The sequence below is a fragment of the Mytilus edulis genome, chromosome 1, assembly GCF_963676685.1.
Source record: "Mytilus edulis chromosome 1, xbMytEdul2.2, whole genome shotgun sequence".
NCBI lineage: Eukaryota > Metazoa > Mollusca > Bivalvia > Mytilida > Mytilidae > Mytilus > Mytilus edulis.
The window spans coordinates 106,756,123-106,782,974 of NC_092344.1; the positions used below are offsets into that span (position 1 = coordinate 106,756,123).

Consider the following 26,852-nt stretch of genomic DNA (forward strand, 5'->3'; position numbering starts at 1 on the left):
TTGTCCACTCATACTTGTGCCATAAATTATATCCTTTTTTTTAGTAAATCACTTTGGAAATTTGATAAGAGTATTAGGTATTGACTATTCAACTTTGAAACCCAGTATATCATTCAATGACTTTCACTCGAGAGGAACGCAGACAATCAAAGGGCGGTATAGTTTCTTTGAAATTTCAATAATAAATGCAGAACAAGATCTTTCTCTACTCTATTTGATAACATTTATAAGGTGTTCTTGTAAGAAAGAGGTATTGCCGGATCGGTGAAAGTTTCAAGAGACGTGTTCCCAAATTGTCGATACCAATTCAACAAGCATTAAAACTTAGCAAAAGATATTCTGTGAAACTAGAGATTCTAGTGGCGGTGTAAATTGACGAAACTGTTGATGTCCAAGTCATCAATCAATTAAGCGAGGACCATATCCGGGTTACAAAATAAAACATGAATTATCAGAGGTAAACAACGGAACAGAAGTAGATCCTATACAGGGAATTTTGCGTGGTGGTATACTTTTAAAAAAAAATACGAAGGCAAAACAAATCCAGGTTACAAAATGAAACCGAAGGAAACACATGAACCAGGAACTGCTCACTACCGTCCATGTTGGATAACAAATCATTTCTGGAACCAAAAGCGAGGGGAGATGGACAGGGATCATTACTGGCTTAAAAGCGAGAGAAGATTGTCGAATTATTACTGGCACAAACATGAGGAGATTGTAGGGTGACAATTATTATTGGCGACAAAAGTGAGGGGAGATTTTTGGGTGAGTTGAGTTTATAGCATAGATCTTATTATAAATTAAGAAGGTTAAAGATGACAAAATATAATCTCTTCTATAGATAACACAATAACTGCAGTCAGTTTTATTCAATTATTTATTGAAAAAAAATTGCCTTTCACAATCAAAATCATTCAATCATTCAAACCATTTATACAAATAAGAACAACAAGGCTGGTGTTGGTCGTCAGTGTGTATATCACAGAAATTGTTTAACAACAAGTCTACTCAAAAATTAATTGTTACAACAACAAAATTTGTTGAGCTAATGTCAATGTTATATTTAATGTTAGTATGAAAATACCGTTTCTTTCATAATCGTAAACTTTAACCATAAGGTTTTCATTACAACATCACAGTTTGTTAGATTGGTGAGTATGATAAAAAGAAATAAGCAAATTGTAAAAATTGTTCAGAAATACACCTTCCTTGGCCAGTTTGAAATTTTTAATACATTCCATGCAATTTCCTTTTTCATAAATAAAATGAATTCGGTGAACATGACAATCACATATGCCACGCATATATTCAGTGTTTTATAAAGTTTGTGAATTAACATTAAACATTGACATGGCCAATCTAACAAACTGTTTCCAATATGGAGTCAAAAATCTCCTACATACATCCACACCATACATTCTTTATATAACTAAATGCAGTATTCACAAGTAAAATGCAAATTTACAATTCTGCAATAAATGAAAACGACATTGCATTCCATTTTCTATAACTTATTTGTCATTTAATAACTCTTGAGATCATTAACATCAACATGCAAAATAATAATAAAAAATGATTAAAGAGCAACCTCTCTTTATCTGTAAAAAATAAATTATTTACAAAGCACTTGATGAAAATTGGCACCACTTTAACATGGGTTACAGAAAACAAACACAGAAATGAAGAACTTATTTCATAAGCATTTTCAACTTCAAATTTTCAATTTCATTATCTCATAGAAAGATCATTTATTTTATATACTTCAATTGTATTTCATTGTTTGTTTATACGAAAACTTTTATACATTTTCTGTTGTTTGAAATTTTTACAAACCTTTTGAAGATATAATTACTAGAAAAAATTATAATTTTCTTAACCTTGCACGAAAGTATGTTCTGTAACTCTTAACTCGTAATGGCATAAAACTGGACTAGATTTAATATTTTAACATGCCATTGGAGCATACTGTTTTGTCTTGTCGACTTCGAGATCAAATAATAAAAGCACCTGTTCCGAATCGGACGGTTCGTAATTAGAGACACATTTTCCTCAAAAGTTCCATAGGTACCATTTAAATAAAAGCATATATCTGATGGGAACCACATTGTTAAGGGTGAATTGGAATTACAGGAGCTTGTACAAGCGTGAAAGCAAAATATGAATACAAAATGTTAAAAGCAATGATTCACATCTATACCAAATTTGATGAAAATGATTTTGGTCCCAAATCATGGTCCCTTATTATGCCTGAAAATGAACGTCTATCACAATGGCCTCTTTTGGCAGTGCTCCTGATGATATTTATAAACAAACAGTCAACATGAATGGCAGTTATATTGTCTTCATCACATGATATAAATACGCCATCTAGCGACTAGTTATACTCTCTCTTCGACGAAAATATTTTGATTATGCTTGTTCACTATTTGCCTCTTTCCTGTCTCATGATTGATTTGAAATATATTGCATACGAAAGACAAATGGCAGAGATAACAAGACAGTGAGGTCAAATATATAAGCCTTGTAAATAAATCGAAAGATAAAACGTTTTCAAAACAGTCATAAGTGTCTATCCATTTGAAAGTAGGACATTTGACAATTCAACCAAGGCACCAGGACTTGTAGAGGTCCATTAAATCAAAATGGGTACTTGACGAATGACATTAATTTAATTAATGCAATATCAGATATGTGATATTAATTGTTTTTTTTAACTAACTGCATTATATTTTCGAAAGACAGTGAGTGATAGTTAAGGGTGTCAGATATCTGCCCCTTCGATGTCCACAAGATTTTTCAACATAGATTTAGCAAAGACCATCCTTTCTATTATATCATGTTTACATCCGTCCTGAATCAAGTGGACCATACAATATGTATTAGCATTTCTATCTTGGTCAATATAGGTCACATAATAGTCATTCTTCACATAACTCATAATGATCTTTGTGTGGTCATCAAAGAAATTCACCTGAAATGAAAACATAAGGTAAAATTTTCTGCCATAGTAACACACATTATACTTCATGAAGTCATGTCTTTTTAGATACAGACATATAATTTTACAGTATGAAGTACTTGTTTACTTCAAATTTATTAAGTGTTTGAAGTTTCTTTTCTTATATAAAACACTTAACACAGAACAATCGTTGAAGGACACAGCTCCGTTGAATATTTTTGTTTTTGTAGTTTAATTTAAATAATAAATCATTATTGACTAGTGTATAGATTTTTTGTCATAATCTGCCTTCGTCATTTTTTGTTATTGAGATAAATTTTACAATATAACATTATTATTCTTTCAAAACTTTTAAATTTTATTGCCTTTGGCAAGTTGCTATTTGATACGTTTTATTTCAAGTGACGTTGTAATTTGTCACTTGTATGACTCAATGAAGATTTGGTCAAACCACAATATTTGATGTTTACCTGTAATGTTCCGTCACTTAGATACAACACAATAGCCTTGTTCGTTCTGAACCACTTTTTGAGATACGTATGAGCATACCACATGTCATCTGAGTCTTTGGAAAGTTCCACGTTACCACCCTGTATTAAATGTTCATCCATATATCGGGCAAAATACAATAATAACGTTGTCTTTTTCTCTAATTCCTCGGGAACACATTCTATTGTAAATGTGGATAGCTTTCCTGTTATATCATAATACTGTACGGCTCTGTAAATGAATGAAAATGTAATTAATTTTCGATAGAACTACCTATAGTATCAAATACAGAGGGTTAAGTGCACAATAAGAATATTATAGTTCTATTTCACGAGGTAGCGTAGAAGAAAAGGATAATAAAAATGAAATTTTCAAATCCAAATCTCAAATATTGGCATAGATGCTGTTTTCTTTCATGTGTCGGTTTTTGTATTCCAATGTCTATTCTTTTGGTACGTCTGTTTTGTTTGGTTTGTCATGTCTGTGCATCGTTCTCTTGATTTCAGATTTGATGTCTACTTTAACAAACCTATTGTTGGTCTTCAAATCGTCATATTTTTGTCTTTTTTAATTTTTAAGACATTTTTTAAAAGTATTCATATATGAGCAAAATTCATTACACTGCATTTTATGGTACCCAGAATATATTAATTTTCACAAGTAGATTGTGAAGTTCATCCAAGTAAAGCATTGCTTAATGGTGCTAAGGTTTCCCTTCATTTGATTGATATTTAATTACGAAATTAGTGTTTCGTACAGCTTAGTTTAATGGCTTAACACTAGCGTTTTAAAATATATATTTCTTTGAAGGTTTGGTATCTACAATGTTGGACTATCTCATAAAGTTTGTAAGACTATATTTAGAAGGTATTACAAATTTTTCAGGTGGTCTGAAGGTTGGTTAATCCTCGGTAAATTAAAGTGTCCCGTTGCGTCAAAATTTCATTAATATATAATCTTATCGCCCCGAACATCGTTTAGTATTAATCATTAGCTAAACAAAAAGGAAACACGCTTGAGATCTTGAATAAAAGAAATAAACAAAAATCTCCTCAGGTACACTTAAAGTTTTCATCAGCTGATTAGCAGACTGTAGACCGATTTATTGATCTTGTTCAGGTGATATAGTTATATCAATGTTATACACAATCACTTGATTATACAATTTATCACCAAGAGATAGGACATACAATACAGTTTACCTGAGGTGATTCCGATCAATCCAGATAAAATAGGTGTAATATATTGAATTGTCATTCGTGACACCTTTTGTGACGCCCATTTTAATTCAAAATGTCTTTGTCTAGTAACCCCAGTAAAAATATATAAAGATGAATAAAATAGATCAGAAAGTAAAATATATCGAATATCAATAACTTAATTCAAAAGGCAACGTATTGATTGGTCCTAATTATTCCCTTACACTAATATTTTCATACGCACATATTTTATCAACTTTTATTTTAAATTCCTTTTAGCAACCTGTACAACAGGCAACAACAATATGTACATGTTTAAAACTTAGTCATATTAAATTAAATTCGTAGACGACTTTAATCCTATTTTTGAAGTCCCCGTTTTAAAATGCAGGAAACAGGAAGTGGTGAGCGATGCTTCTGAAAATGGACCACGTGGTAAAAAGTAAAATCACAAAAATACTGAACTTAGAGGAAAATCAATTCGGAAAGTCCATAATCACATGGCAAAGTCAAATAACAAAACGCATCAAAAACGAATGGACAAGAACTGTCATATTCCTGACTTGCAGACGAAATTGGATGAGACGGGTGACCTCATTCGAAGCGGGGAAAGCCGGCTGACAGATAAACGTAAGGCAGCTTATTCTCTCATTCGAAGCAGTTATAATATTAAATTGTACTCCTACTACATACTCCTAGTATCATCAAATGCATAAAACATATACCAATATGTACTACTACAATATGTACAGTTATAAATGTTACTTTATCAAGACAATCAAACTAAACTTCTCTGACTAAAATCTCAAAATCATATTTTTGAAAAGTCAAGTGAAGAAATAAAACAAAACCAACAAAACAAAACAAAACAAAACCAACAAAACAAAACAAAACAAAACCAACAAAACAAAACAACAAAACAAGTCAAAACAAAACAAAACGAAACAAATAATTACAAAATTCACAACTATACAACTATACAGATCTGAGAAATTAAAAACGTTTACCCAGGAATACCCTCATTTGACCCCTATGAAAATCTCATCTACAGGAGTCTTCGGCGGCAACTGCACTGGGCAGAAAATAAAGTTGAATTTGTTTTACATGCATATACCTGCATAGCTAACTTTACTATAAAACACGTGTACATGGTACACACGATACTAATAATTTCACATAGTTTTCAAATGTTCCATGATTATGTGTTGATTATTTATACTTCATCATCAAAACCCATCTGATAATTAGCAGCTAATTTTTTCGATCAACAATCACTAATGTTTGTCGACTGCATACTATGGATTCGTAATAAATGTTAAAGAACTTGCAGAAAAAGTTTAGTTTTTTTTTACATACACATGCATAAGTTTAATAATTTCATTCACGTTACTACAGAATTTAAAACAACGTAAGAATAGCAATATATTCATTTAGAGAAGACCCTTACACTATTTTCTACATAAGGAAATTCCAGTAATAAGCCAGGAATATGACTGTTGTTTTCCATTTGTTTGATGTGTTCGATGTGTACATTTTACCATTTGTTAAGGGACCTTCCGTTTTAATTTTTCCTTGGACTACAGTATTTTTGTTATCTAATGTTTGAAAATAAAGGTACATCTCAATGGAAGAATAACAACATTATCACATCAATATAAACATGTATAAATATAAAGTAATAGATCAGAGACAGAACACAATTGTGAAAGAAGTCCGACCAAATCCTATCACTATAACTGTTATCCACGTCAGGAAAAGACTAATAATAACACAAATTAGTAAGGTGTAAGGGAATGAAAGGGCATCCATCGAACATTTAAAACGTCAGTTTAATTAATATTTCAAAAATATAAAAAGTTGAAAAATATTGCTTCTTTTTATATCTCATTGAATGAAGACTTTGACGATTGCTATAAAGTGTTAAATACTTTGATATTTAGCTTCCCAGTTTCAACTAAATAGTGTTTTTCTTTTTAAATATTTGAAATGTAATTTACATTGGGTAAATAAAGTCGTCATAGATACCAGGAATTAAAGTTTGTACACGCACCAGATGCGTGTTTCGCCTACAAAAGACTCATCTGTGACGCTCGAATAAAAAAAATGTATAACAGATAAATAAAAGTACGAAGTTGAAGATCATTGAGGACCGAAAATTCCTAAAAGTTTGGCCAATTAACCTGAGGTAATCTATTCCTGAGGTAAAACGTCTTAGTATTTCAAAAAATTCAGAGTTTTGTAAGCAGTTAAATAATAATTATGACCATACCAATAATAATTAATGGCAACACAGAAGTGCTGACTTCTGGGCGGGTGATACCCTCGGGGAATATAAACTCCACCAACAGTGGCATCGACCAAATATCTATCTCAGTAACTGAGTTGAATGTCAACATAAAAACATACCTCCCATCCGGAGACATAACTATTCTAGAGGTGTCATTAAATAGAACACCCATCACATCATTAGACAACTGGAATCCAAAACCATATTTATTGGAATAATCCACCCATTTCGTTACCCAGACAACAGTTGGGTCGTTCAAAGGCATAGGATTAAAGCTTGTATCTGAAAAAAATAAACAATCTTATATAAAGAAAATAAAAATGCAAACTAAAAATATAAGAGCATGTATTAGTATTAAGGTTTCTTGTATCCACGGTTATTATGTAATCCTCAATCAATTATATATAACCTTACTATTAAATAACAGAACTGTATTCAAGGGTTAACTGTAAAAAATAGATTAAATATTTACCTTTAGGCATATGTTCTAAACATGTATTGAGTACATCAAGTAAAGTGGAAGCACATCTTGGCTTAGGTGATGTACCTCTGGAGTATGGAGGAGACTCTGATGTACCTCTAGAGTACGGAGGAGAATCCGACCTTTCTAATTCTCTAATGGGGGATTTGATTGCAGGAAAAGCAGCCGGAGATGTCATTCGCACAACCTATAAAACAAATCATTACTTGTTTTCAGAAAAATAGTTAAGCATCATCTATTTATTGTTTTATCATTTATTTTCTTTATTAATTTGATTAAATTTCTAAAGGGATTTCTGTATTTAGAGATCTTGAAAATGTCATTAAAAAACCAAAACATCTTTAATATGGTATTTCATTGGTAAAATAAATTGAGGCAACAGAAGTATACCGGTGTTCAAAAGTCATAAATCGATTGAGAAAAAAACATATTCGGGTTACAATCCAAACCCGATGGAAACACATCAACTATAGGAGTAAAACAAAGGATTGGTAAAAGCTTATGCTGCCTTTATGGTGATGAACTGTCACTAGAACAGAATGAAATGGAATATTGCTTTTTAAAAAGCTGTGTTTATTGAACATTTTGTTACTTACATCAACAACTTTGTCAGGTTTGAGATGGTCTTGTTTCGGTTGGATTTCTATTTTTCGCATTGATGATGTTATTCTGTCTACTTGGTCTTGTTTAGAGTCAGACACAGCGTATGACTTTGGTCTGAAATAGGAAGATGTTATCAATGAAAATAACACTTCATAAAATCGTAAATCTGAAGCGCTAAAAGGAGTTAAAGGGATTAATATTTGTTTTTAATAAGACCTTTCAGGCTTCGTATATCTTTCGGAATCATAGTCAACTTTATTGGAATTAATACTATTTGTGGTTTCGTTTTGAAAATAAAAACGTCATCTACAATACTAAAATAGTTTATCTTCAGAGAATGTGTTTAATGCGAAACAAACAGTAAAATCACCGTATGAAATTCTCTTTTAAGAAAGGTTATGAAAGCGAAGGACGAAAAACAATATACGAATATAAGAAACGTAAAATGGGAACTAAGCTTAAAACAATTTTTAATACATTGAAATGTATTGTGTAATCAAAAGTCTGCGTAAATATTCAAAACTCAAAGTGTTTGAACATCTACTTCAAACACTGCGATAAATTTTAATTGCACAATAAAGACTATTTAAATGGTATATATTACTTATATAGGATTAATCTGGACACAGTAAGCCCGTGTAAAGTTCGGAGATTTACTTTGTATTTAGAGTTCATAGACGTTTACATATGTTACACCCAATAATCTGATTATACATTCATTGTACATAAGACGGGCTATAGGTGTGGTTCCATATTAAGTTTTAAGTAAAATATAGCTTTATATTTAGCCTTGTCGTCAGTAAGAATGAGTCCTGTTGGCTTTCTTTCTTGTGTTGTAGCTTATTACATTTACAATTTATGTTCATAATAGGATGTTAATGTTACAAATAGAATGAAAAATTAATTTGAGACAAAACTAAAATCACGATTTATTTTGATTATGATCCAAATCATATTAAATACAGTCTAATTTTTTGTCGTCTTAAGGTTATTTTGTTCATGACGTTTGACTTGAAACGTGTGTTCAGACTTATGCCCGCGTCACACTGTCCCGATTTTTACGCCGATGGCAACACGATAATGGAAATTTTCAAAATCGGGACTGATCGTATCCAGATCGGGCTATTTGTAGTGCCATCTTTAACCATCGTAGAACCATCGGCCACTTTTTCTAGCCTTCGGGAACAACTTCGGGAAGGGTTCTAAATTTTTTAACATGTTAAAAAATCCCCGAAGGTGCGTCCGATGTTGAGGGTTCGTATTGAGTTCGTATCACCATCCTCACTATCGTAATGTCACCGGGAATGCATCTTTGCACATCGTACTGCATTCGTGTTTCCATCGTTTCCTTCGGGCAGTTTTGACATTACGATGTCTACACGAATGAATCACGAAGATACCCGAAGTTCTTACGATGGCAACACGACTTCGTGAAGACCTCGTAATCCCGTCGTGTTGCCATCGAATAAAAGTACGACGGCGACAAGATGGAACTACGACGGCAATAAATCCAGCTAAATGTAAGTTAATTTTCGCGTTAAAATACATTTAAAGTGCCATGCGCGATATGCACTGGTCAGTCTAATATGACAGTTAAGAAAGACGTTCACAAAACATAGAGCTTATATCATATGATTCTATGAGAACAAGAAAGGCGACAGCGTTGTTTCTATTAATTCAAATGGAACAAGAAGAGCAGCTATTACAGGTTCAGGATTTACTTTTACAAATAAAATATTATTTTTTGTCAATTTTCCATATCAAGTAACATAATGAAAATCATAAACGCGCCTCGTACACTAACACTGCAGGTACACATATATAGGGAAACCAACTTTTTCTTCATTATTCTGATTTTTTTTTATGTATAGTCTGAGTTGTTGTCACATGAATGTTTACTCCATAACCATTTTGTTTTCTATATGTCATATTTTGCCGCATTTGTTGCTTTCCCCACATCCTTCCTTTTGTCTATATTATTATGATATTCTCCTGGAAAGAGCTCTTTTTGAGTAAAAGGGATCAACGAACCCATTACCTTACCTTTAAGATAGATCAGTAAACATGGGCATAATTATGGGTGATTATTCAGACTGGTGCACACATTTTACAGTTCAAACAAGGCAATGCCGAGCGTGGCATCCCCTCGTATGTAACATATTGGGGACAAATATGGACACTATATTTGTATATACACATGCAGAAAATGGTAAATTGAATATGCATATTTGATACATAAACTATTTTTCTAGAAATCAACCAAAACATTCAGTAACTGGAAATACCTTTAATATTGTCTTTAGAACCAGCAGGTAAAAAAATGAGCAACCAATTCCTGTGTATTATGCTATTTCAAGGAGAAAAAACAAGTCCATCTGCATGACCTTGACCTTTGGCCTTGAACGTACCTTTGGCCTTGAACGTAAAAAATGTCAGATCATTACAAGGAGGAACAATATACCAAATGTAGTTAAAATCTTTTGAAGCATATTGGTTTTAGAGTGTCCACAAGGGTGATATTGCCTTGTATTACAACTGCCACTGTGACCTCGACCTTTGAACTTTAAAGTCAATAGCGCGTAAGATATTCTTAACGAGTAACACCATACCAAGTTTTGAGCATTTTGGGTCTAGAGTGTCAATAACAATTTTATATACACGCAACTTACATGTAGTAGGCGAGGGGATAATAAACCTAAGTTTTATAAGAATTAGACAAAAAGATCGATTTCCCGCCATGCATGGCAGACTTGTACAGAAACGATATGTTGTCGAAATTCTGTTCGTATCTTTTAGACATCGTATGGCCATCGCGCCATCATCGTAATCCATCGTGTAGACTTCGTAATCCATCGTGTAGCCTTCGTAATCCATCGTGTAGCCTTCGTGATCCATCGTGTAGGCTTCGGCTGAAATATGAAGCTTAAATACCCGTCTTCGGTTAACCTTCGAATGTCTATCTTTTGCTATCGTATATAATTTCGGCACCATCGTATAGACTTCGTTATTCATCGTACTTTCTTCGGTCACTTTTTGGTATTTTAACGAGATCGGGACCAACTTCGTACGAACTTACAATTTTCGCATTCGGGTGTCCATCGTATATAGAAAACGGGACAGTGTGACGCGGGCATAAAAAGAGGACACCCCGAAGGCATGAATTAAAGAATAATGGTAAAAAAAGACACACGAAAGCCTTAAAAATCAACGAAGAAACGTGAACCTGAACTTAGTTGTTCCACCAGGAAATAAGCTTCTTGTAGTATTAATGCATCTCTTATAGACATTTTCCCCAACGATCTGATCACGTGTATACATCAATCTTGAGTAAGATATTTAAAGTTAACGGTAACATATGGCCAATTCTACAACTGACGCAACTTTTTATTTCAAAAATAGTCAGGTAAAAAATTACGAATATTGAATTATGACCAGGTCAAAATAAAATCAATTAAATACTTTAAATATAGCTTCTATGGATAAACTGGTTTATACTAAGTATATATACAAATATCAAATATTTATCATATTAATAATCATATATCGTTAGTTGTTTGTTCTTGTATACATGTAATTTGTTTGTATAATACATTCCATATAATATCACAAACGTAAGTCGGATACAATCGCTTTACCTCAATTTTAAATTTAATAGCCCTGAAATTCAAATTGGAGAATGTAAAAACTTTACAGATAATAGTAAACATATGTATATGTTGAAAAACGTCGATAAGAACAAAACTGCAAGGTACAATTCTGTAAATCTCGCTTCAAACGATCCACTCGATTTGACAATTAGTCCATACAGTTTCGAATAAAACTGCTGGTTAAGCAACCCCCCCCCCCCCCCAAAAAAAAAAAAAAAAACTACCAACAACACACAAACACTTGTATAATCGTCATTTCTGCGGTCCGATGTTCAAGATAGACCGCAACTGAATATTAGAATATATAAAAAAAAATACATATGACATTATATGTATTGAAGTTTAACTGAGACCACTCACAAAGGCCATACGGAATTTAGTATTAACATGAACTGCTTACTTTAAAGGAATACTACATAAAAGACGTTATTCACATGTTTTAATGAAATAACTGTATATATGAAGATCTTTGTATCAAAGCTTTACAACTATGTGGTTGTCTCTTACTTAAATATCTTTACTACAAAATGAATTGAACTCATCCACGTACCTTGGGAGTCTGGCATAAACTGGAAATTTTGGTGCATTTGTACAGCATGTTGATGGCAAAGATTTTGGCATGAAACCGGAAGTAAAGAAATCATCTGAGAGTAATTCCTCTACTGTAGGACGTTGGTCAGGATCATGACGGAGACATTTTTGGATGAAAGATTTGGCACCTTGAGACACTGTTTGTGGAATAGAATAATTGTTGCTGGTTATACGGACGTAAGTTTCCTTTAATGTACTGGTTTCAAATGGCGGCCGACCAAGAAGAAGTGCATACCTGTAAAACGAGATCATTTCGTTTACTAGCCATTGTTAAATTAAACTTAAAAGTGTTTTAAAAAAAAAGCTGGTTATGTTTGAAAGATATAACTTAAGTAGCATTATAACATCATTAAACTTTACAAAAGTTGATATTTTAATATAAAATAAAGGCAGTTTAAGTTTTGCTGTTTCTATATAATAAATAATGTAATAAAAAAATATATATATATTGTATAAAAGTGCATCTTTAACACTTACGTGACACAGCCTAAAGCCCAAACGTCTGCTTCAAAGCTGTGACCTCTCTTTTGAAGTACTTCCGGGGCGATATAATTGGGCGTACCACAGACAGTCCTGTAGGCATAAAACAACATTTAGATAAGATTTTTTTAAACTTTGTTTGAAAGTCCCCAATTACAAATTTTAAATTTCTTAAAAGTTCAAAGTGAAGAATGACATTTGAAACCACTGAAAACCAAGTTATTGATATTTCCCAAACAACAACAAGATCATTGAATGATATTACTTAAAGCGATTCAGTATGAAACTTTATCCATTGTAATGGATACCATTGACATTTTTAAGTTAGTTCTACTGGTATAAACGTACATTTTCTTTTCTCCTTCGTATCCAATCCTAGTAGCCAGACCAAAATCAGCGATCTTTAATTCCATGTGATCATTCAATAACATGTTACCAAGCTTTAAGTCACGATGGATAATGTTCTGATTATGTACATATTTTACAGCTTCGACTAACTGCTTTAAATGGCATCTAACTTCGGGTTCTGTTAAAACTTTCCGTTGTTTTAGCATATGGACAAGAGACTGAAAATAAAATAAGTTTATTTTTAACGTTTTATTCATTTAAATTCAATTTAATATGGTTTATTTCTTCTATTCGTTAAAACATTTTATGGTTGTCTTTATTGAATATTTGTGTTGACTGCTACACTCGTACACTACCGTCATTCCTTATATACCATAGAAACACATACGATTTTTGGTTAATGGGAAATAAATTATCAATTGCATATTTTAACATATTAGGTTATTTGAAAACAGTTACATTATAAATAATTAATAATAGTCATTTGAATACAGCCGGAACAGAAGTAATAAGTTTTCCACCATTGTATGTGTGAAATCAGGTGGTTTTTACTGATTCACAATTTGTTTGATGGCGTTCTCAGTTTGGTAGCCGTCATTATTCTCACATAAACAACAAAACAAAGGTCACGGAAACAAACGTTTATTGTATAATATCTCATATACTTTAAACTTGATCAATTTACTTCAAAAAAGATTTAACCATTTAATGTATTGAAATCCGATTTAATGGTCTTTCACCTGTCATCTTATGACCATTGAACAGGGGTACTTCATCCGAACGTTTTAGGCTTTTAATCTATGCTCAGTCAGATCCACTCAATTTTTTTAAAGGGCAATAACTATAAAGATTTCAAACATGATGACTAAATATCGTCTTTATTCAGATTTAATCATACCAATTATTTTATCTGTATAGGTATATCTCTGTAGATGGATTTATTATCCTAACAACTAAATAGATTCGGTACAAATATGTAAAAGATTAGTCTTCGCAAATGTACATCGGGTCTATCAACTTTATGAAGACAATAGAACCATTAATCAGCTGTAAGCACCAAGCTATATGATCGCTCACCAGTACAACAGTAATGTCAGCAAGTTCAAACTAAGGACATTTGTGAAGTTTCCAATATTTCTGTACAAGCTTGTCATTTTGTTGACAAAAGGAAAATACAAATCTCACCTTTCGTGGACAGTTTTCCAATACAATATAAACATTTTCATCGTCTTCAAAATAACTATGGAATTCTACAACATGTTTGTGTTTGAGGTCCCTGTGAAGTTCTACCTCTCTAACGATCTGTAAAAAATCATGTGAAAAATAAGGTAAATGTACACAAAAATAAAATGTTTTGTTTTCTTTTTTCTTTCAGTTACATGCACAATGACTTATAAAAAGCCCAAAGTGCACTAGAAGTGAAGTATACATATCAAATGAATAAAGATGGGATAAGATCAGATATTTCATTAGTATAAAATTTAACAGTCGGATAAATACTAAATACAAAATGAATATGACAATGGATAAAGTCACTTCGAAGATATGTTTTTATATTGCACATAAAACCATGAATTTGAAAATCATTTGACTACGTGACTTTGAAATGTATTTTGTGAAATTAATGCAATTTTCTGCTGGGTACCCCTCCTGTCTATAAAAGCAACATTTGTTTCACGATCACCTCAGGGAAGGACGTGTTAACCATTCTTTCATCGAAGGCAAGACATAATTACCATCGGGTTCTTATTACTTTCCGAGAGGGAAAGAAAGCTGATAGTTATCTGATCAGACAGCTACCCAATAAATGTTCAAACATTCTATGTAATTAATTTGATCCTTATAGGAAAATAATACGTCTAACACTACCAAAAATAAAATTGGTTCAGGAAATGATAGCAGTGATAAGCAGAATTTAATCATTCTCTAGTTTAGATTTCATTACTGGCTTTCGCCTGGTTAAATTACAGCTACTGTAACAATTACGAGCCAGGTTTACCAGGTAACAATTACGAGCCAGGTTTACCAGGTAACAATTGTTTTTCCCGTTAATAACACTTTATAAATGGGTTTTTCTGTGGGTTTTTTCTTCGGTATTGGCTGACATATAAATGCTTAGCTATTCAATAGAAATCGGATATTTTTCTTTGTTTGTATATAGTTATAAATATATAGATATAATTGATGTATTGCTTTACACTTATAATTGTTTTTATTCAATTATGATAATTTTGATGCAGTAAATCAAAAGAAATGCGTAACTAGAGACATAAACAACATATAACACCCAGTAATATTTAAAAAAAAATATGACAGTTATTATGTTTTAATGCGCAAGGTATTCAACAATAACTGAACTGATATTAACAAAATATAACACGAGTTTCCTTCTTTCATTAAAAGACAATAAATAATTTATCAAATTTCTAACATTTGTTACGTTACAATATCATCTGTAACTAAAGTCTTGTCGTTTTAAGTCATACATGTCATTTGACTTAATTGGTCAAAATTAACGCCTCCTCTCGAGGCCATGGATCCAAAATTCATTGAAAATCCCATCAATAGGAAATACAATTATTTATAACGTACTCGATGAAATAAGAGATATGCTAAATGAACAAAGAAATAAACTGCCAAACAACCAAAAAAGGTGGCTCCGTTACTTGGTTAATATTTAAATGTCCATTTAAACTGGTGACAAATTTTGTTGATTTTAATGAAGAGGTTTGTACTAATAGGTTTAAGTCAAAGAAAGTGTATTAAATATGTTTGACAATTTGATAAGTTCCCACGGTTCTTCTTCAGTGCATATTTTGTTAACGTCATGCATAAACATTATTTTATAAGTATAATATAACAGGTTAATGTATTTGTTATCATGTTTTATACATTTTCTTACGTTATTCAAAGGGGGAAGTTGTGGTTTCTGTTTACAGTTCATTTGTTTCCTTTAAAAAGGGGTTGGTGAGCCAAATCGAGAACCCCCGTCTTTTTGTTTTTATCATGAGAAGTCCATATATGACTATTTTATCTTAAACGAACATACTAATCATACTGAACACGACAAGAAAAACATCAATCTCAAGGAAATTTTCAATTTGCAAAAATTGCATTTAACTAAATTAACGGTATTTGAAACGCCATTTTAATCGACATAGCTTCACTATTGTTTTTACTATAAAAAAAAATAAATGAACAGACTTAAAATGAAAAAGAGATGACAGCAAACTGATTTAGGGGAGAGTATAATCGTTTTGTCGTCTGCAAGCCAGACACTTTTTTTTAGTTGACCTTGTAGAAAAGTGCAGTATCGACTTGTATTCATTTAATGTATAATATGATTATATTTTAATACATTTATGAATATTCTACCACAAATATTTATTCGTAATGAGATTTTATGTGAATCCATATCTTCAGAAATAATAAACATACAACAAAAGGAAAATCTATAAATTTCTAGCTTAGATTGAAGCGTAAAAAATTGAAGCACATCTGTTGTGGGTCGTCTATGTATTAATATGACAAATTTGTAAATGTTTTATCACCTCTCATGTTACCTATCCCTACAAGGTGTCACGCATGGGCTCTGGACTACATCGGGAAAAACAGTCCCAATGTAATGTGGTTTGAGTAGATGAATATATTACAAGGATGAGAAGAAGTAAAAAGACATATCAGGATCACAGAGGGCAGAAGATTCATCACATTACCATCAAACTGTTGATGTTCAAGGCACCATTCAGTGTGATGGAAAGGGAAGGATTAGACTCTTGTTCTATTCAGGAATTGGGTCATGGGCAACCTATCCTTCTAGTACACTGAATTGACACGTTTAAATATTGATCAAACTAATGCACTATGTATTTTTATCAAAACTGTAAACTATATGGAAAAAAGAAACAGTAGTTAACTCAAATGATTTGATCTATGGATCAGCGAAAATACATACTGGCATTATGTATATATTGTACAACAGTTTTAACCTATATTTAATCATACATTTTCAATTTTTCAACAATTCAGAAGTATGTGTTTTTACGTAAAAGCATTCAACTGCTACATGACTATTGTATATAGGACAGAGCAAATAAGAATAGTCCTTAAGGTATTTTAACGGAAATCAATTCTACATTTTTAAGTTTTTGTTTCCTTGTTCGCTCGAATACTTTAGAACTGCAAAATAAATGTTTGAGGACTGTCAAACAAATTGTGTGTTTACTTAAACTACGAGTATAAAGTGATGACGGAGATATAAATAAGGCAGCAACCCAACAAATAGACATCTAGGTCAACATAGTCTCCCAAAGGACTTCATATCTATTTCATTCGGTTGTATCGGTTGTAAATCGCCCAACGTCTAGACAATTTGTCATTAAATTTAATATTTTATGAAATTATGACATAAACAATAATTCCTCCAAAACACAAACATAAGATACAACCCCCCCAAAAAACCCACTGACAACCCCAGGTTCCTGACTCAAAATAGAGTGTGAAAATATGGTTATTGATGATCATTGATGAACGGCAAACTTTTGATATCAAAACAATTTACAAATCACTGTTATAGTTTCAGCTGACAAATTAAAATTTAATGGATAATACAGTTGACAAATCAAGGCTTCTGGGCTTTAGACGAATATAAAAGCACTTAAAGAATGCGTTCATAGCATGCTGCGTTAGCTTTGACAACATGAACAAAGAACATAGAAGTCTGAACTCCACAAAGAATAAAGAATTTATCGCCTCGACCTCACATTAAGTTTGTCATACCACTTTGGGTCAATATATTTTAATGATATGTTGATAAGTATTTCAAATAAATAGATAAATCACACATCTACATATCAAACAAAAAACACTCGACTAAGCTGAAATTTTAACTGCCTTTGTCTGACTATTTTCTCAATGAGTACAGACTATTTTTAATACATTGCATGTAAAGGCATGCTTTAATGAGGGGGTTTGTGTATTACTTGACAATAGGAACAAAGACTATGGGGTTTACCTGACGGAAGAAATACCTACATACCTAAAATACCTATCTTTTACCTTTATCAATAACTCTGTTTGATCTGATCTTTACACATGTGCAGGTTCTTATTATTGTTGTATATATTATTAACGTGTATAGTCAATGAAATCAGTTAATTATCCTGGTACAGGTATCTATTACCTACATGTATACAGAGACAAGGCCACATCTGTGTCATCTAAAGAACTTTCATGTAAACAGATGGTAAAAAGTAGGTCTGGGAAAATAACATATCATGTTTTGTTGATTATATCACTGAAACATGCAGCTGATAAAATTTTACAAGAAAACGAGATTTTTTGCTGAATACTTCTTTTTATACCTGATGTACATTTGTGTCCCTGTCATATCTATTTTTCCTATCACTTCTCGAATCTATCTGACCGCAATTATCGACTGACGTATTTCTACTTAAACAGTATTTGAATGGTGACAAAGTTCTACCTCAATTCAACGATAAAAAGTATTTTTTTTCAAATTTGGTTTATAATCCACAATGTTTCTTCTTAAGTGTGAGAACATTGTAGCGTATCAAAGCTGGGATTTCCGGTGCCATAATCGATTTAATACTGAAGTTTGTTGGTACCTACCTTTTGTCTTTGATGAGGTTTAGCTATTCTAGTTTTGGCTATTATTTTCCCTGCATATATTTTATTGCTGTTTAAGTCTAAAAGTTCGTAACAGCGAGCAAAACCACCCTGAAAGTTAAAATAAAAAGATATAAAATAAACAGAAACAAAAATATTATTTAGAGGCATAATTCATACATATTCAATATTTTCATAAATCATTATTTGTTGGTAATACAAATAGTTCAGTGTAGCTACTTAGTTAGTTGCCCATTAAACTGGCATGCAAAACACTAGTATCAAATTCAGAATGTACTGTTGTTTTCAGTTTCGTACTTAAAATTTGCACCATTTCTTGAAATACCCTTTCATTATGTATCTAAATTTACCGTTATCAAAAGACATCGTTCAAATCTGCCGTAACCAATGCACTTTTTGTGTAATTTGTATAATTAAAGTAAGAAATGTGATTACTTTAAGATTAGATCAAAAATCTTGTACTTTAACAATTAGCCATCAGACATTGTTGTCATGTTTGAATGCATGTTATAAGTAGTAGATGTACTAATGGTTTATGATCAAAGGACTAAATGTATGTACAAAGCATTAAAATATATAGTCCAGAAATCATAGTTCAGCTACCCAGACACATAAAAAAACAATAATTTGTCTAGTAACACCATCCGATTATACATGTATACTTCTTTCTCAAGATTATTTTTCAAGATTATTTGAAGTTAATCGATGTGTTTAAGGGAGTGTAAACATTCATATTTAGTGGCATTTTTATTGGCAAGATATACTGAATTTCATAAGAAATAATATTATTAATCATAACATAGTGAACTTTGATTTGTGTAGAATAATCAGCTCAGCTAGTAGTTTGAAAAAAAAACATGGACAGCGCTTAAGACTTACACGCTAAAGTTCGCCATTTTATCTATAGCCTATTTTTTAAACCTGTATTATTTTATAATGGTATACCAAATTACAATTTTAAAGACATTTTAGTGTAGCTCAAAACTACTGATATTACATCCTGTGTTCTTCCAACATAAATCTTTTCTTAGTTTATTATTGTTATTTTGTGCGACTTATTTTATGAATGAAAATTTTCCCACAAACAACCTTATTACAGACAAAGAAATTCGAAACAGAATCCTGTGGTGCATACTCTTCTATATAATTCTCAAAACACATGTTTTTTTTTTAGATTTTGACCTAGTTTTTCCTGAATTATGATAAGATGGTTGATAACTCTAACGTAAATGATAAAAGATAACTGTATGTGTGTGAAACATAAAGATAAAACGAAACAAGAACATAACCTCGTACTTCAACGAATCAAAATTACAGATTCTACAGTCATTTTTAATAATCTTTTATTAGTTAGCAATACAATGTATTGACGAGCTACCGTACTCACAATTCAATAAGATTAACTCAATCTCGACATTTTATATGATACGATTTAAGTAGCAGCGGGAAATGTGCTCGACTGCAAATACCAACAAGTACCAACAAATGAATGGTGAGGCCCTTCTCTGGGTATTGAGATTAATTCATTGACTTCAAAAAGTTAGCTAAAGCATATTCTTTAGATAATCTTTGGATTCATTTTTTAAATGTTTTATTGGGATTTCAACGAAAACTTAACTATACTTTTTGTCTTGAATAGGTTGTACATGTATGTATACTACATTCTTACCACTTGACAGAATTTTTACCAACATAATTTACATATTTTACATAAAAACCAAATACTTTTGTAATAAATTATCAAACATTCCCACTGGTAAATTTCGGGCTATAGTACTAACTGTTTTAATTGTGTATAAAATGTATGCCTTTCCTGTGCGAAACTAGCATGTCGAAAAATGTTTTTTGACAGAATATCCTTCAACACTAGCCATTTAAAGAAATTCCATATAATTTGTATAATTAAGTATTCAAAATATTTAAGAAAAACACGTGTTTCAGGTATGAACAAAGGAATCGTCTGCGAAAATAACACGATTAAATTGTGTTTTACTTTAATTCCCTTAATCTATCAACCTTTTAAACAACTTATTGAAAGCCAAAACTGAAAGCAGGCCCCAGGACAAAGACGGTTAAGTCGAACAAAATATTAATTATTTCTTAATTAATTTTCACAGTTAACATTCCAGAAATGTTATGACGATGTTGTATGTGCTAAAATTGTACAATATGCTTTAAAAGGCCCAAGTAATCATTGCATTAGGTTTCTAATATGGACAGTATATGGAATTGATAAAACGGTTAGAGAAGTCATTTGTTCCGATTATCAAGCATTAATCCCCCTAATAAGCAATGATGTTCATATATTAGTTTAAATGTGTCCAATTTCTTAATCTAAGCTGCGTACGTCTCTGTTTGATAACATTGTGCGATCAGCATTTATAAAATTGAAGAAAAGTTCGAGTACCCTTTAGGATACAATCAACATGTAAGATTGCTTAATATAAGAAAGGACTTTCAGATAAAGACGATCGTCGCATTTATCTCAATGAATCGAATTTATGCATTAATTCTGATAGTTACACTGAATTTGGAAAGTTAAAATAAACAATCTGTTATCAGAAGCCTCTTAGGTCTCGTTCGATATTCGAGATAATTTTTATCATCGCTTTCTCACTCTGCCATAAAATCAGAGAATCCAGAAGTTGATAACAGATAATCAAAGAAATCTCCACTAAGTAAAGTATTTTATTCATCTTTATAGTCACTGGTGATGCATCTTCGCTAGCCAAGGGTTACGATCCACTCCCGCTGAGAGCGGGAGTGGATCGTAACCCTTGGCTAGCGAAGATGCTGGTGATGAGGAGTAATAAAAAAACGATGAGCTTGCAGATCTCTTTAAGTGAAAATACATAGTTAACTTTTTAAATATTTTAATATTCAATCAAGAAGCAAGATTTAACCTGAGATGCTTAAACAATCAACTGTCACTAAATAAACTAGTGTTGTCCTCAAAACCTTGAGTTTACTTATAAGTCTTTTTGTGGAATAAAGTTTCACAAAATATATATTATTGCAATAGCACGCAATCGTTCAAAATCAAACTTTTCATCTAAGAAATTTAAAACTAGTAATCAAAATAATTTATTTGGTTCTTGTTGGACAATTTACTGATGAATATCAAGAGAAATAGACGGAGTTAATTACATGTGTATTGGTTTTGGCGAACACCGACGTAGTTTAAAAGACATATTTAATTTTTTGGTATGTAAACATAAATAAGAGGTAATTTTTCAATACTTGATGAACATTGTTCTCTCTAACGTGCGATTTTAGACCTCCCTATTGTCAGCACCAAGTTAAGGAATGTTCGATTAGTCATGTTGTCCTTCAGAAGGAACCCGACACCACCGTGACAACCCTACCGCTTCACATTAGTATATTGTCTAACTCCTTCGTTTCACAAGAACAATACATCTCGACGATGCTTTGGATGGAACCAGTGAACTCTGTCAACTTATTTGGGGGTATATCTTAATTATATTTTGTGGACGGATTTATACATCTGTCATCAACGAAGTTTGTCGTTTGTGGTTTGAAATCTTTTTACAAATCAAATGTTTTCACTTTTCTCCTTTCTTTGTGTAACACCTGAATATGTTGTTATACAATAAGAGAAAGGCCACTTTCAATAATTCTGAATATCAAATGTGAGAAAATTGTAATAAAAGATCGGAAATGGTAAAAATAGTAAATACGCCCAGCAATATCTGCCGTCAAAGTAGGTTATTGGATAAAAAAATCCAATGGGTTCTTGACCTGTATTTAATTTAAATTTTAGTGAATGAGTCAGAATTTTGAATGGATATCCTGTATCGATTAGACTGACATACCCCGGTTACATTGACAACTTATCTTTGGAGGTGGTTTGTCCAAGTGATTATTTTATAGGGATAATATAGATGGAATTAAATGGTTTACAAAACTCTTCAAATGTTTAAATACCACATATTTCCTACATGGCTCACATTGTATATTAACTTTTTATTTTAATTCTGTAGGAATGCATAATCCATATGGTCAATAACTAAATAGTTACCGGTCCACTTTCTGTAAAATCTTGCCCCCAAAATAACATTCAGTTATGTGAAATTCTTAATCAAAATTAACCATACGGTAGAATTAATCTAAGAGCATAAATTATTTTGGACACATGCACCAGTATAATCTATCCAAATATGCAAATCACTAATAAGCTAGAATGTACTTTAATTCGGACCAAAAAGCCACCTTAAATCTGTACAGGCCAACACATACCTGATGGACGTATTGGTTTGGTTAAATCTGTACAGGCCAAGACATACCTGATGGACGTATTGGTTTGGTTAAATCTGTACAGGCCAACACATACCTGATGGACGTATTGGTTTGGTTAAATCTGTACAGGCCAACACATACCTGATGGACGTATTGGTTTGGTTAAATCTGTACAGGCCAAGACATACCTGATGGACGTATTGGTTTGGTTAAATCTGTACAGGCCAACACATACCTGATGAACGTATTGGTTTGGTTACATCTGTACAGACCAACACATACCTGATGGACGTATTGGTTTGGAAGATTACTATTCTAATGTATATAATAATAACAGTATTATCTTTTGGGTCATTGTTGTCTTTGAAGGTGCTATAAGGTTCTTGTTCAGGTAATTAGATTAACGGCATGGTGAAAAGACAGGTAAAAAAGGTAGACATCTTGATTCAATGTCAATAATTACTTCATTACAAAGAAAAACATTTCACCTTCAGACAATTTATGTTTACAATAACCCTCAGGAAAAATGAAATAATGTGTTAAAATTAGGGATAACGCAATGACATGTTTTTCTATAGCATGGAAAGGTGTGGATCCCATGGGGATAAATGATCTCTTTAAAAATCTGTTTACTAGTCAAATTAAACACCCTGAATCCTAAAATTAAAATTACTATAATTGAATAAGAACATATATATCTGATTTATCATTTTCAGACTTTTTCGAACCTATTAAATGTGTGTATGTAATATTATAGTCAATAAAACCAGAGACATATAATACTGTATTATATGACTGATAAAACTAACCAAGAAGTTAGAAACCAGTCCAAAAAGTATTGCATAACCTTTATAAAACTACATAATTTTTTGTAATACGTCTGAAAGTACAACACAGGTTTCCAACCGAGACATGTAAAATTTGTAAAAAATGAAAAATCATTACGTACATAATATTTACAAACATTTCCTTTAAAACATATGTGGAGACATGTACATGTAGGAAACTTTCCATTTGTTGCATCCCACAACCTCCTTTCAGTTTCACAGTAAATTTTAAAATAACTATTCGGTATTCAGTATCTTTAGGAAGAACAAACAAAAAATAGAATAAGAGGTAGTTTGCTTTTTTCTTTTTCACAAGTAAAGATACTAAAGTATTTATACATTTCCCTAAGGAGTCTTTCGTATTGAAAAGCCCAGCAACCCATGCTTTGCTAAGTAACCCCTTATGAGAACCCATGGAGACCTAGCGGACACCTGTCTGACACACAATGATCGATGTTAATCAATCGTACTGCCGTAGGTATATGTGTTTTCTGTTATGTAACACAGATATATTTTACAGGGTGCAATATACACGTCTTTAGAAATATCACATTAGGTAACATTAAAAAAACACTGAACTCAGTATAAAGTCATAAATTAAACTTCAACCAAAAGTCTGAATTTCATCATGTCTATCATTAGATAAACCCAGTTTTGCAAGAGTTCCATTTGAACTCTCTGTTATGTATGTCTATGTTTACCCCATCAATATGAGGGGTTCAAAAGGAAGTTTTCTATTGATTTCAACATCGGTGGGGGTCTAAAGAGTATAAATATAGCCATATATGTTTAGATAAAGGTTTTTGTAAAATCAAGGAGGTTATGAGGTTATGAGGTTATAGGTTATAACCTCCTTGGTATAATATAATAATGGTAATTCAACATAGGTAAAACTACTTTTACTTAAATTTTTAAGCTTTCAACGACTTGCATTTAGAGCCAGAATTCTTTAAAAGGGGAATTGGTCAATTTTGAGCGAACCTGGTCATTTATGAACCAAAATCCAGCCATTCTGAAATATATATTTTTAATTTGATATTATCTCCCATGTTAGGATAAAACTAGATTTTTAATCATGCTTGTTCAACCTTCTTCCTTCATTTCTTTTACTCTATATTGACATGTATCATAAACACTACCTACCTTCCCAAGAAGTCTTCCTCTGAGGTACGTAGTGTCTGTAGTTGAATCATAGATGATGTAGTTCGGATCAAAATGGACCATATTTATCCTATTGTTAGGGTCTGCTAACTTTCTCCTAGCCCGACTGTCAATGTGGCGAGGTCTTGTATCGTTCACTGTCACAGGGTATGAATTAATATTGTGTCCCGTATTCGGGGGTAGGACATCCACTGACATTGGTCTCGTTTTGTATAACTTTCCTTCGAGTAATATACGTCTTGTCTTTCTTCAGAAGATAATAAATATTTCATACGTGATAATTTTAATAATAAATGAATACAGGAAGGCCGAACGGATGTTGACAAACAAAGAAGTCTTCCGTCACAACATTTGTAGGTCCGTATAATAATCCGTGAAATGTTTTGAACATATACTGAGAGTCTGTATGATTTACTCACGTCTTTTGTTAATTTACTGCCAAAGTGAACCTGAAAAAAATGACATCGTTATCAGTACTGCCTCGTTGGAAGCACAGGAAATAGCTTCCTATTTTTACATTAGGAGATAACAACATTTACTACTGAAATCTCTCCCAACAACGTGTCGGTGGAATACACACCAGATATATTATGTGTATCGATAACTTCAATTGATCTCAATATTTGTCTTACCTGTAACTTTCCTACGGAGTTTATGATTGAGAATCTAAAGTAATACAGGTACACAAAATTAACTCAATGTTCAAACCAGTATTTCCTTTTCATTGTCAGAGTTTTAAAATGAGAACTTTTGTTGAAGTCAGCTGACGGTGGATTTGTGTTCAATACCTGTAAATGTGATGTCACCCATTTGGAAGGCTTGTCTAACAATACGTTTACCTGTGTGTAAGCTCCGCCTACTCGACTTGCATATACCTATATTTATTACTAATTATACAAATGTAATTGTCAAATATCATAAGTAATAATAACATGGTTTGTTTACGTATGTTATGATTGGACATTTCTATACATAAAAGATGTCAATGATGTCTAAAACAATTGTTATCAAGTATTGAATCAAATATTGAATATTCATGACAAAAAATTATCAGGTAAAAATAACACAAATAATCGAAAATTACCTATCTATATAGAAACTTATGTCATTTGTTAAAAAAATATACATACTGCAATCTTTCAGGTCAATGGAGACCTACTTTTTGTGATAAAAACGCGTTTTACATATTTTAAATTCTTTTAAAACCGAAACTTCATAAGAATGAACATTGAAGTATTTTCATTCTTTTTAATTCCTTGGTACTTCGTTACAAAATGTTACCGGTACAATTTACAAATGTAAAATACATTGTTATGTGATTTTCATTTGAGATTTTATCTTCTTTATCGTATGAATAATATTTCAATAATCACAAAATCAATAATAAATTTAAATGTTTTTAATCAAATTTTGTGCTGTTACAAGATCACACTTACCCGTTCAACTTTTATCCAAAGAAAAAAAGAAATGATTCTAAAACAGATGGTAATAATTTCATATCTTAAAAACACTGACTTAAAGAACGATATAACATAGAATTGTGAAGTGATTTTTTTTCTTTCTGCTAATCTATTTAATATACACACCCACGGTGCACACAGTTTATATGAATTATTTTCTCAAGACATAATTATGATATCACTTGGCACATATAAGAAAAAAGTTATTAGAAAGAGATTTGAAAGACGAAGGATTAATGCATTTTCTAGTTTGTCACGCTATTTAACATTTTCTATTCCAGATTAAAAACCAATTCCCACGATTAAAAAGTTGACATACTTTCAAAATTAATCACTCGATGTATATATGTATTTTAAATACATAAAAAGTAAATAAATTGAATTAAATCATCAAAGTTTGTGGTTTTCTTT

At 31.8% G+C, this 26,852-nt stretch overlaps 1 protein-coding gene across 6 annotated transcripts; it reads right to left on the minus strand.

Annotated features, from left to right (window-relative positions):
• Window positions 1-866: 866 nt before the first annotated feature.
• Window positions 867-26,594, minus strand: LOC139517205 (serine/threonine-protein kinase PLK1-like). 6 transcript variants are annotated; one of them, XR_011663112.1, is made up of 13 exons: window positions 26,418-26,594; window positions 24,964-25,430; window positions 18,719-18,826; window positions 14,273-14,389; window positions 13,088-13,305; window positions 12,737-12,832; window positions 12,219-12,494; window positions 8,015-8,135; window positions 7,410-7,605; window positions 7,057-7,219; window positions 3,433-3,682; window positions 1,856-2,974; window positions 867-1,763 (listed from the first exon to the last, which is right to left on the minus strand). XR_011663112.1 is itself a non-coding variant. In XM_071307954.1 (12 exons), exons 2-12 carry the CDS (start codon window positions 25,177-25,179, stop codon window positions 2,765-2,767), a joined length of 1,971 nt encoding a protein of 656 aa, XP_071164055.1. In that variant the 5' UTR covers window positions 25,180-25,430; window positions 26,418-26,589; the 3' UTR covers window positions 867-2,764. The 6 variants fall into 6 exon arrangements, 3 of the variants coding, with proteins under 3 accessions (XP_071164055.1, XP_071164044.1, XP_071164033.1); XR_011663109.1 differs by lacking the exon at window positions 26,418-26,594 and adding an exon at window positions 25,770-25,835; XR_011663108.1 differs by lacking the exon at window positions 26,418-26,594 and adding an exon at window positions 25,614-25,818.
• Between the last annotated feature and the right edge of the window lie 258 nt (window positions 26,595-26,852).